Source organism: Lolium perenne, chromosome 7, assembly GCF_019359855.2.
Source record: "Lolium perenne isolate Kyuss_39 chromosome 7, Kyuss_2.0, whole genome shotgun sequence".
Lineage (NCBI taxonomy): Eukaryota > Viridiplantae > Streptophyta > Magnoliopsida > Poales > Poaceae > Lolium > Lolium perenne.
Window position 1 is genome coordinate 306,512,043 of NC_067250.2, and position 12,467 is coordinate 306,524,509.

The window sequence follows — 12,467 nt, forward strand, 5'->3', positions numbered from 1 at the left end:
CCTTTGGAATTGCCATGATTTATTGAGCTGGAATCGGATTTGAACACGTACGTACGTATTTACCATATGTCAGTAACACTGCTCGATGGCATAGAACATGGAGATCGCCGTAAATTGATATGGTTCGGTGTCAGCCCAGCAGGCTGAACCGAGGCAGAAATAGGCGACCATTCTCGACCCAACAGTTCATTTCGGCTTAGAGAGTTAGAGCTTTTATCAATGCAGTAAATGATCCAGAAAGACAGTAAGTAAATGACCCGGCAGTACAGTTTGGAGCTTTTGACAAAGACAGTAAATGACCCAGCAGGCCATCGGTCAGGTCTTGTGTCATCCCAGCAAACTCTGAACTGAAGAACAGGTAGACAAACAGCAATCTCGACTCAGTTGTACATTATGAACAAGCACATAGAGGTAGACAGACAGCAATCTCGACGCAGACAATAGTTTATCCAGAAAGACAAATAATCAGATGAGAATAATATGAAGTAGACTTGGTGGCACACGAACTGCAATACTTGTAGTCGCCTCCAATCAACAAAACCAGGAGATAATAACCTCAGGTAGCTCGAAATTTCAGACAATGAACACACAATTACACAATGGCTAGAAGGCAACTCGAATATGCAGCTGTTATTAACACACGACAGCTCTTTTGTTTTCGAGAATACATACCATAGGTCATTGCTAACAATACCAGATAGCATCCTCCCAAAAAAAACAGTACAAAGTAGCATCCATATTTGACAAGCAATCACCCCAACCCATGCAGCTAAGACAAGATAGAATGCAGCAGTGTAAGAAACCTTAGCACAGGGATCAGACCTTGGGATCGGCACACAAATCCCGAGTGCATCAGTGTGGCCTATACATCGAGATTGCACCGTCTCCTTTCTCACTCACTCTCATTCTTCTTCCCCTTTTTCATTTCTGGTACTATGGATCCTGCACTAATCTTAGTCGGTGGTCATGGGCTCGGAGATACAGCAGCGGAACCGTGCTTTACGGACATTGCTAACGACTTCCATCTCGGCAGTCTCAAGCATGGTCACAACCTCGTTAAATGACGGGCGGACTTCAGGATTTGCGTCCCAACAGCGAGTCATGATGTGGCTTAGAGAAGGCAGACAATCTTGTGGGATTGGTGGACGGGCATTCTTGTTTACGACAGCAAAGGCTGCCTGAACAGCCGTCATGTTTGTGAAGGGGAGCATGCCGGTCATGAGCTCCCACAAGACAATCCCAAAGCTATATACATCGACTTTGTGATCATAAGGCCTGTGCTGGATCATCTCCCTGTAAACACACAAGACATAAGAATGATCGGCAGGTATTTGCACAATTAAAATATCTGTAGTGGTGGCAATTGACTTACGGTGCCATCCAGCGGTATGTCCCCGTCTCTGGAGTCATTCCCTCGGTTTTTACCTCAATTCGAGCAACTCCAAAGTCAGCAATCTTGATTGATTTGTCTGCTGAAATTAGAAGGTTGTCTGACTTCAGATCCCTGTGAATAGACCCCAGGGCATGCACATATGCCATTCCCCGGGCAACATCAAGTGCCTGTTTCACAGCCAATCTCAGGGGCACGGACTTGGTCTGCCTTCGGGCAAGGAACTGCCTGACAGAGCCACCTTTTGCGTACTCTGTAATGATACACCAAACAATCGACTTCCTGCATGCCCCGATGAACCTTACAATATTTGGGTGCCTCAATGTCGACAACATCATCACTTCCTGCACAAATTGCTGTTCCATCAATTGCGCTCTCTCTAGGTCATTCTCAGGCTTCTCCAGCAGCTTAATGGCAACATCTTCCCCATTGTACGTTCCCCGGTATAGCTTCCCAAAGGCCCCTTGAGCAAAAGGAGCTCCCATGTCCAGCTTCCCCAGATCAATGGTCCACTCCTCGTAATTAGTAAGTATCTCCGTCGGATGAGTCGGGTCCATCAAAACCCGAGCCAACGCATCCTCCTTCAGAACAGACGCAGCAGCCCGGTTCGGGTAGATGACGCTGTTGCAGACAGAATAGTTTGGCGTCGGAGCATCACGGAGGCCCGGGTGGTTGAGCATGACGGTGCGCGACTCGTTCGAGGCCACGCTGCTGTTGTCCACCGACATGGCGACCGAGCCACCCACAAAGTTCATCGAGTTCATGTTGTCCGCGCTATCCACAGACATGTGGGAGCTCTCCCCGACCTTGTGGTAGTACGGCATGTCGTAGAAGCCGTTGCTCTCGTTTTCCAGCTTTCCCCTGCCACCGCCGCCACCCATGCCGCCGCCGCCTAGCATATTGTGAAATCTTGCCCCCTCGATCATCTTCAAATATGTAACGCTAGTAGCAGAGTTTCTGGAAAGTGTCCCTTTTCTGGCAGATGGTAATATAGCAGAGTTTCTGATAAGTATCCCTTGTCCAGCAAGAGAATGTCCTCCTCAGCGCCCCCACTGTTCCCTGCATATATAACCAACCATGGAATGTTAAACATTGCTATGTAATAACATGCACACTATGTAACCTGCATAACTTGAGGTAAATTTGCCCCTGCGTATAGCTGAGTGTGAGTACTGCAGGGCCTAAAATATCCATGAAGCAGCAAAACTGAAGTTTCTTGGTACAAACCAAGGCTTCACTCACACGAAGGAACCTAAGGTAAATTTGCCCCTTTCTACATTTCTTCAGCTAAGGTGTGAGACTGCAGGTCCCAAAATTCCAGCCGGGAGCAAAATTAAAGCTTTCTCGATGCATACCCGAGCTTCACTCACGCGAACGACCCACAGATGATACTAAGACGTGGCAGCGAAGCTTCCCTACCGACGCATTCCTCCCCAAACTAGCCTAACCTACACGGCCTCGCACGAACATGGCAGCAATTCACGGACTACGCCCCCTGCCGAGATCACTAATCGCCTCCGAAATTCAGCAAGCAGGAGCAGCAACCGAGAGACATGGACTCGTCGCCAGCTCACGGAACGACGGCAGCCGACAAGAAATGTCCAGGCGCAACCCTAGCAAGACAAGCTTTGTCCGCTTTGGCTTGGAAGATGAGTTATTCAGCATCATGGCAGGACCCCAATGGTATCCTGGGCCCCACCACGATGAGTCTAGACTAGCTGAGCTGCACGGCGAGCTAGCTCTGGCATGTCGAAAGGACGAGTCCGTCGAGATATGGATCTGCGAGGATGTCAATCTGCCACGATGGTTTCGACGTCATGTACTCAACTTTCCGCTATGTACAAGTGCGTTCGATGACCGGAATGTGTTTCGACGCACATCACACTTCCTTTGGCGACATATTAGTGAAGGTTCTAAGCATATGATAGGCATGAAAACCTTGAAGTATCACAACCCCGACACCGACACGGTTTTTGAATGCTCGAACACAACTTTCAACGGCTTTGATGTAATCCCTTATATTCCAACCTTAGTTCCAATCTAGTTTAAAAGTCGTCTGCTAACGATGTAATCAGTTAAGAGAATTCCCATGGGAAAACACCAATATATGGGTTGAGTCTGATTTTGTGAACTTTGATTGAAAAAATAAATGATTTGATTACGGTTTCAGAGATGAGTTTTAGTGTTTTTTTAATGTTTTGGCTTTACTGTGTTCAGGTTGGAAGCCCATCATTCATAGTTTCGGTTCCATGCAACATCATTGTCATTGTCTGTTATTCCACTCGATGCCCACTCATGATGTAGTAATTGGTTTATTTTGATGCAAAGGAGCATATGGTTTATTTTGATGCAATGCTTAATAGGGCTTGACATGCCTCAAATTCCCTTCTAAAGAAGGAAGACATACGCATATTTGACAGAAATTTTCACATATAAAACATGTTACTGGTCGCAATTGACTTCGAGCGGTTGGTAAATTCAAGCAACTCCAATGTCTGCAACCTTGATTGATTTGTCTGCTGAATTAGAGGATTTATGACTTCAGATCTCTATGAACAAATCCAAGTGACACAGCATAGCGCTTGAATCGCTATTCCTTTGGAATTGCTATGATTTATTGAGCTGGAATCGGAGTTGAACACGTACGTACGTATTTACCATATGTCAGTAATACTGCTCGATGGCATAGAACATGGAGATCGCCGTAAATTGATATGGTTCGGTGTCGGCCCAGCAGGCTGAACCGAAGCAGAAATAGGCGACCATTCTCGACCCAGCAGTTCATTTCGGTTTAGAGCTTTTATCAATGCAGTAAATGATCCAGAAAGAGAGTAAGTAAATGACCGTCAGTACACTTTGGAGCTTTTGACAAAGACAGTAAATGACCCAGCAGGCCATCGGTCAGGTCTTGTGTCATCCCAGCAAACTCTGAACTGAAGAGCAGGTAGACAAACAAGAGCAGGTAGACAAACAGCAATCTCGACTCAGCAATACATTATGAACAAGCACATAGAGGTAGATAGACAGCAATCTCGACGCATACAATAGTTTATCCAGAAAGACAAATAATCAGATGAGAATAATATGAAGTAGACTTAGTGGCACACGAACTGCAATACTTATAGTCGCCTCCAATCAACAAAACCAGGAGATAATAACCTCAGGTAGCTCGAAATTTCAGACAATGAACACACAATTACACAATGGCTAGAAGGCAACTCGAATATGCAGCTGTTATTAACACACGACAGCTCTTTTGTTTTCGAGAATACATACGATAGATCATTGCTAACAATACCAGATAGCATCCTCCCAAAAAAACAGTACAAAGTAGCATCCATATTTGACAAGCAATCACCCCAACCCATGCAGCTAAGACAAGATAGAAAGCAGCAGTGTAAGAAACCTTAGCACAGGGATCAGACCTTGGGATCGGCACACAAACCCCGAGTGCATCAGTGTGGCCTATACATCGAGATTGCACCATCTCCTTTCTCACTCACTCTCTTTCTTCTTCCCCTTTTTCATTTCTGGTACTATGGATCCTGCACTAATCTTAGTCCGTGGTCATGGGCTCAGAGATACAGCAGCGGAACCGTGCTTTACGGACATTGCTAACGACTTCCATCTCAGCAGTCTCAAGCATGGTGACGACCTCGTTAAATGACGGGCGGACTTCAGGATTTGCATCCCAGCAGCGAGTCATGATATGGCTTAGAGAAGGAAGACAATCTTGTGGGATTGGAGGACGAGCATTCTTGTTTACGACAGCAAAGGCTGCCTGAACAGCCGTCATGTTTGTGAAGGGGAGCATGCCAGTCATGAGCTCCCACAAGACAATCCCAAAGCTATACACATCGACTTTATGATCATAAGGCCTGTGCTGGATCATCTCCCTGTAAACACACAAGACATAAGAATGATCGGCAGGTATTTGCACAATTAAAATATCTGTAGTGGTGGCAATTGACTTACGGTGCCATCCAGCGGTATGTCCCCGTCTCTGGAGTCATTCCCTCGGTTTTTACCTCAATTCGAGCAACTCCAAAGTCAGCAATTTTGATTGATTTGTCCGCTGAAATTAGAAGGTTGTCTGATTTCAGATCCCTGTGAATAGACCCCAGGGCATGCACATATGCCATCCCCCGGGCAACATCAAGTGCCTGTTTCACTGCCAATCTCAGGGGCACAGACTTGGTCTGCCGGCGGGCAAGGAACTGCCTGACAGAGCCACCTTTTGCGTACTCGGTAATGATACACCAAACAATCGACTTCCTGCATGCCCCGATGAACCTCACAATATTTGGGTGCCTCAATGTTGACAACATCATCACTTCTTGCACAAATTGCTGTTCCATCAACTGTGCTCTCTCTAAATCATTCTCAGGCTTCTCCAGCAGCTTAATGGCAACATCTTCCCCATTGTACGTTCCCCGATATAGCTTCCCAAAGGCCCCTTGAGCAAAAGGAGCTCCCATGTCCAGCTTCCCCAGATCAATGGTCCGCTCCTCATAATTCGTAAGTATCTCCGTCGGATGAGTCGGGTCCATCAAAACCCGAGCCAACGCATCCTCCTTGAGAACAGATGCAGCAGCCCGGTTCGGGTAGATGACGCTGTTGCAGACCGAATAGTTTGGCGTCGGCGCATCACGGAGGCCCGGGTGGTTGAGCATGACGGTGCGCGACTCGTTCGAGGCCACGCTGCTGTTGTCCACCGACATGGCGACCGAGCCGCCCACAAAGTTCATCGAGTTCATGTTGTCCGCGCTATCCACCGACATGTGGGAGCTCTCCCCGACCTTGTGGTAGTACGGCATGTCGTAGAAGCCGTTGCTCTCGTTCTCCAGCTTTCCCCTGCCACCGCCGCCACCCATGCCGCCACCGCCCAGCATATTGTGAAATCTTGCCCCCCCGATCATCTTCAAATATGTAACGCTAGTAAGTAATTTGTTCACCCAACATGCTATTTATCTTATGGGAGAGACACCTCTAGTGAACTGTGGACCCCGGTCCATTCTTTTACATTAAATACAATACTTGTTCTACTGTTTTCTGCAAACAATCATCATCCACACTATACATCTAATCCTTTGTTACAGCAAGCCGGTGAGATTGACAACCTCACTGTTTCGTTGGGTCAAAGTACTTTGGTTGTGTTGTGCAGGTTCCACGTTGGCGCCGGAATCCCTGGTGTTGCGCCGCATTACATCCCGCCGCCATCAACCTTCGACGTGCTTCTTGACTCCTACTGGTTCGATAAACCTTGGTTTCTTACTGAGGGAAACTTGCTGCTGTACGCATCACACCTTCCACTTGGGGTTCCCAACGAGCGTGTGCTTTACGCGTCATCACTGTCCAACTAGGCTTGGATAAAACTTTTGACATATGCATGCCATGTTATGGTCTCATTAATATGCCTTTCTCTCAAAAGCTAATTTGGTTTTTCTCTTTCTCTCTCACATTTTCCACTTTATGGCTGAAGAGGTTGCCTCCTGATGAAGAGACTGCCTCCTTATCCGAACCTAATTTGGACCACCCGAACCAAGATAAAGCTGTGAGGCAACACCCCTATGGCTATGCATTGGCCATGCCCTCATGGGGGCTAGGTGGGGCGTGGATAAGATTTCTGTGGACAAGACAAGAGCCACGTGCGGGTTAAACTGTTCGACCGTACGATCTAGATCGGACGAGCGAGACAGGTGAGCACTGCCAGAGACAACACGGTGCCAAGCACGAATTAGAAATTGGGGAGGTGTTTGTAGTTCGATCGATGAATCTGGCCATGGATGTCGAGGACGACGAGACGAGGAGGCTGCCGTCGACGCCGTACCTGCCTCAGGAGCTGATCGTGTGGGAGATCCTCGTCCGATTGCCCGTCAAGTCGCTGCTGCGGTTCAGGTGCGTGTGCAAGGAATGGAGGGACACCGTCTCTGGCGACACCTCCTTCTCCGAGGCGCACACCCGCCGACTTCGACAGCAAAAGAGGAGTCCATCCAGCCTCCTCATTGCACCATACATCACAATCGTCCACCCCGACGAGGACGAGGACCTCATGAACGACTACGCAACCCCGGGGTTGTACCTGTGGGAGGAAAACCAGCGGCAAGATGGTGTGGCGACGCTCGTGCACGACATGGCCTGGTTCCCCGTGGAGACTTTTTGGGACACGAGGCATGGGTTCGCGCATTGTGATGGCCTCATCATGCTGCCAGAATCCAAGGGTGCCGTGCATGTGCTCAACCCGGCCACGCGACGCAGGCTGACGCTGCCACAAAGCCCCAACAACTCCGTCACTGGATGCCCGAACGTATACGGCTTCGGGCGCAACCCTAGCTCAGGCGCCTACAAAATCGCTCATCTCTTCTATGTTGAGTCCTATAGCTTGGGGATGGAGGTGTTTACGGTCGGGGAGGACCATTGTTGGCGTGAGACTGCTGCCAAGCCGCCGCACCCTTTTATAAATGGACGGACGGCGACCTTTTTCAAGGGATCCTTGATTTTAACGGTCGAACATAGGGTGTCTGGGTATTATAGTAGGTATTTTGCACGCGAGACAAGCTTTGTCCGCTTTGGCTTGGAAGATGAGTTATTCAGCATCATGGCAGGACCCCAATGGTATCCTGGGCCCCACCACGATGAGTCTAGACTAGCTGAGCTGCACGGCGAGCTAGCTCTGGCATGTCGAAAGGACGAGTCCGTCGAGATATGGATCTGCGAGGATGTCAATCTGCCACGATGGTTTCGACGTCATGTACTCAACTTTCCGCTATGTACAAGTGCGTTCGATGACCGGAATGTGTTTCGACGCACATCACACTTCCTTTGGCGACATATTAGTGAAGGTTCTAAGCATATGATAGGCATGAAAACCTTGAAGTATCACAACCCCGACACCGACACGGTTTTTGAATGCTCGAACACAACTTTCAACGGCTTTGATGTAATCCCTTATATTCCAACCTTAGTTCCAATCTAGTTTAAAAGTCGTCTGCTAACGATGTAATCAGTTAAGAGAATTCCCATGGGAAAACACCAATATATGGGTTGAGTCTGATTTTGTGAACTTTGATTGAAAAAATAAATGATTTGATTACGGTTTCAGAGATGAGTTTTAGTGTTTTTTTAATGTTTTGGCTTTACTGTGTTCAGGTTGGAAGCCCATCATTCATAGTTTCGGTTCCATGCAACATCATTGTCATTGTCTGTTATTCCACTCGATGCCCACTCATGATGTAGTAATTGGTTTATTTTGATGCAAAGGAGCATATGGTTTATTTTGATGCAATGCTTAATAGGGCTTGACATGCCTCAAATTCCCTTCTAAAGAAGGAAGACATACGCATATTTGACAGAAATTTTCACATATAAAACATGTTACTGGTCGCAATTGACTTCGAGCGGTTGGTAAATTCAAGCAACTCCAATGTCTGCAACCTTGATTGATTTGTCTGCTGAATTAGAGGATTTATGACTTCAGATCTCTATGAACAAATCCAAGTGACACAGCATAGCGCTTGAATCGCTATTCCTTTGGAATTGCTATGATTTATTGAGCTGGAATCGGAGTTGAACACGTACGTACGTATTTACCATATGTCAGTAATACTGCTCGATGGCATAGAACATGGAGATCGCCGTAAATTGATATGGTTCGGTGTCGGCCCAGCAGGCTGAACCGAAGCAGAAATAGGCGACCATTCTCGACCCAGCAGTTCATTTCGGTTTAGAGCTTTTATCAATGCAGTAAATGATCCAGAAAGAGAGTAAGTAAATGACCGTCAGTACACTTTGGAGCTTTTGACAAAGACAGTAAATGACCCAGCAGGCCATCGGTCAGGTCTTGTGTCATCCCAGCAAACTCTGAACTGAAGAGCAGGTAGACAAACAAGAGCAGGTAGACAAACAGCAATCTCGACTCAGCAATACATTATGAACAAGCACATAGAGGTAGATAGACAGCAATCTCGACGCATACAATAGTTTATCCAGAAAGACAAATAATCAGATGAGAATAATATGAAGTAGACTTAGTGGCACACGAACTGCAATACTTATAGTCGCCTCCAATCAACAAAACCAGGAGATAATAACCTCAGGTAGCTCGAAATTTCAGACAATGAACACACAATTACACAATGGCTAGAAGGCAACTCGAATATGCAGCTGTTATTAACACACGACAGCTCTTTTGTTTTCGAGAATACATACGATAGATCATTGCTAACAATACCAGATAGCATCCTCCCAAAAAAACAGTACAAAGTAGCATCCATATTTGACAAGCAATCACCCCAACCCATGCAGCTAAGACAAGATAGAAAGCAGCAGTGTAAGAAACCTTAGCACAGGGATCAGACCTTGGGATCGGCACACAAACCCCGAGTGCATCAGTGTGGCCTATACATCGAGATTGCACCATCTCCTTTCTCACTCACTCTCTTTCTTCTTCCCCTTTTTCATTTCTGGTACTATGGATCCTGCACTAATCTTAGTCCGTGGTCATGGGCTCAGAGATACAGCAGCGGAACCGTGCTTTACGGACATTGCTAACGACTTCCATCTCAGCAGTCTCAAGCATGGTGACGACCTCGTTAAATGACGGGCGGACTTCAGGATTTGCATCCCAGCAGCGAGTCATGATATGGCTTAGAGAAGGAAGACAATCTTGTGGGATTGGAGGACGAGCATTCTTGTTTACGACAGCAAAGGCTGCCTGAACAGCCGTCATGTTTGTGAAGGGGAGCATGCCAGTCATGAGCTCCCACAAGACAATCCCAAAGCTATACACATCGACTTTATGATCATAAGGCCTGTGCTGGATCATCTCCCTGTAAACACACAAGACATAAGAATGATCGGCAGGTATTTGCACAATTAAAATATCTGTAGTGGTGGCAATTGACTTACGGTGCCATCCAGCGGTATGTCCCCGTCTCTGGAGTCATTCCCTCGGTTTTTACCTCAATTCGAGCAACTCCAAAGTCAGCAATTTTGATTGATTTGTCCGCTGAAATTAGAAGGTTGTCTGATTTCAGATCCCTGTGAATAGACCCCAGGGCATGCACATATGCCATCCCCCGGGCAACATCAAGTGCCTGTTTCACTGCCAATCTCAGGGGCACAGACTTGGTCTGCCGGCGGGCAAGGAACTGCCTGACAGAGCCACCTTTTGCGTACTCGGTAATGATACACCAAACAATCGACTTCCTGCATGCCCCGATGAACCTCACAATATTTGGGTGCCTCAATGTTGACAACATCATCACTTCTTGCACAAATTGCTGTTCCATCAACTGTGCTCTCTCTAGATCATTCTCAGGCTTCTCCAGCAGCTTAATGGCAACATCTTCCCCATTGTAAGTTCCCCGATATAGCTTCCCAAAGGCCCCTTGAGCAAAAGGAGCTCCCATGTCCAGCTTCCCCAGATCAATGGTCCACTCCTCGTAATTAGTAAGTATCTCCGTCGGATGAGTTGGGTCCATCAAAACCCGAGCCAACGCATCCTCCTTCAGAACAGATGCAGCAGCCCGGTTCGGGTAGATGACGCTGTTGCAGACAGAATAGTTTGGCGTCGGCGCATCACGCAGGCCCGGGTGGTTGAGCATGACGGTGCGCGACTCGTTCGAGGCCACGCTGCTGTTGTCCACCGACATGGCAACCGAGCCGCCAACGAAGTTCATCGAGTTCATGTTGTCGGAGCTATCCACCGACATGTGGGAACTCTCCCCGACCTTGTGGTAGTACGGCATGTCGTAGAAGCCGTTGCTCTCTTTTTCCAGCTTTCCCCTGCCACCGCCGCCGCCCATACCGCCACCGCCGCCTAGCATATTGTGAAATCTTGCCCCCTCGATCATCTTCAAATACCTAACGCTAGTAGCAGAGTTTCTGGAAAGTATCCGTTTTCCGGCAGGTGCTAATATAGCAGAGTTTCTGATAAGTATCCCTTGTCCAGCAAAAGAATGTCCTCCTCAGCGCCCCCACTGTTCCCTGCATGTATAACCAAGCCACATAATGTTAAACATGCTATCTAATAACATGCACACCACATAGATAACCTGCATAACTTAGGTAAGTTTGCCACTGCCTATAGCTCGGTGTGAGTACTGCAGAGCCAAAAATATCCATCAAGCAGAAAAACTGAAGTTTCTTGATACAAACCAAAGCTTCACTCACACGAACGAACCTAAGGTTAATTTCCCCCTTTCTACATTTCTGAAGCTGAGGTCTGAGACTGCAGGTCCCAAAACTCCAGCCGGGAGCAAAATTAAAACTTTCTCGATGCATATCCGAGTTTCACTCACGCGAACGACCCGCAGATGATACTAAGACGTGGCAGCGAAGCTTCCCTACCGACGCATTCCTCCCCAAACTAGCCTAACCTGCACGGCCCCGCACGAAGATAACAGCAATTCACGGACGGACTACACCCCCTGCCAAGATCACTAATCGCCTCCGAAATTCAGCAAGCAGGAGCAGCAACCGAGAGACATGGACTCGTCGCCAGCTCACGGAACGGCGGCAGCCGACAAGAAATGTCCAGGCGCAACCCTAGCAAGAAAGCAAGCAAGCAGCCTGGAGCTGGGCGGGCAGGGCGCGCGCGGGGCACGTACCTGGGGCGGGAGCTGAGGGGCCCGGCGGCGGAGGGGCCCGGCGGCGGAGGCGATTGGACGGTGGAGAATCCGGGGAGGGATGGGCGGGCGGGGATTGGCGTGCTGCGAGGCGACGACTCGGGGCAGGAAGTCGGGAGTGGGGGAGAGGAGAGACAGAGACCGAGAGGAACAGCTCACTGGCTTTTCTTCCGGTTCTGCCCCTCCCTCCCTTTTTTCACTCTTCTGCTGCCGAGGATAACACGGCGCATCCCAAAGGCCCAACTCTTTGTTACAGGGCCAGGTACCTCGGCCTCGTAGAAAGCCTGGATAAATACACAAAATGATTTCAACAGAAGCCCGGAGTATGTAAATAGTGTTTTTTTTTTAAACAGAAGGTGGCATTCCATTAAAGTGACACGTGACTGGTACAAATTGCATACATGCCCTTAACAACACTAGCCCTAAAGAACCTAGTATTTAAGGATAGG

At 48.0% G+C, this 12,467-nt stretch overlaps 4 protein-coding genes across 4 annotated transcripts; 1 reads left to right on the forward strand and 3 right to left on the reverse strand.

The window, feature by feature from the left end:
- Positions 1-531: 531 nt before the first annotated feature.
- On the reverse strand, positions 532-2,473 carry LOC139829737 (serine/threonine-protein kinase STY13-like). Its single transcript, XM_071824644.1, has 2 exons — positions 1,373-2,473; positions 532-1,293 (listed from the first exon to the last, which is right to left on the reverse strand). Exons 1-2 carry the CDS (start codon positions 2,314-2,316, stop codon positions 954-956), a joined length of 1,284 nt encoding a protein of 427 aa, XP_071680745.1. The 5' UTR covers positions 2,317-2,473; the 3' UTR covers positions 532-953.
- A 2,069-nt stretch (positions 2,474-4,542) lies between these two features.
- LOC127311869 (serine/threonine-protein kinase STY13) lies at positions 4,543-6,325 on the reverse strand. The gene is made up of 2 exons (XM_051342354.2): positions 5,366-6,325; positions 4,543-5,286 (listed from the first exon to the last, which is right to left on the reverse strand). Exons 1-2 carry the CDS (start codon positions 6,307-6,309, stop codon positions 4,947-4,949), a joined length of 1,284 nt encoding a protein of 427 aa, XP_051198314.1. The 5' UTR covers positions 6,310-6,325; the 3' UTR covers positions 4,543-4,946.
- Positions 6,326-7,172: 847 nt separating this feature from the next.
- On the forward strand, positions 7,173-8,561 carry LOC139834013 (F-box/kelch-repeat protein At2g43270-like). The gene is made up of 2 exons (XM_071824396.1): positions 7,173-8,128; positions 8,540-8,561. Exons 1-2 carry the CDS (start codon positions 7,173-7,175, stop codon positions 8,559-8,561), a joined length of 978 nt encoding a protein of 325 aa, XP_071680497.1.
- A 913-nt stretch (positions 8,562-9,474) lies between these two features.
- LOC127311868 (serine/threonine-protein kinase STY13) lies at positions 9,475-12,146 on the reverse strand. The gene is made up of 3 exons (XM_051342348.2): positions 12,001-12,146; positions 10,298-11,377; positions 9,475-10,218 (listed from the first exon to the last, which is right to left on the reverse strand). The coding sequence occupies exons 2-3, from the start codon at positions 11,242-11,244 to the stop codon at positions 9,879-9,881; spliced, it is 1,287 nt and encodes a 428-aa protein (XP_051198308.1). The 5' UTR covers positions 11,245-11,377; positions 12,001-12,146; the 3' UTR covers positions 9,475-9,878.
- Between the last annotated feature and the right edge of the window lie 321 nt (positions 12,147-12,467).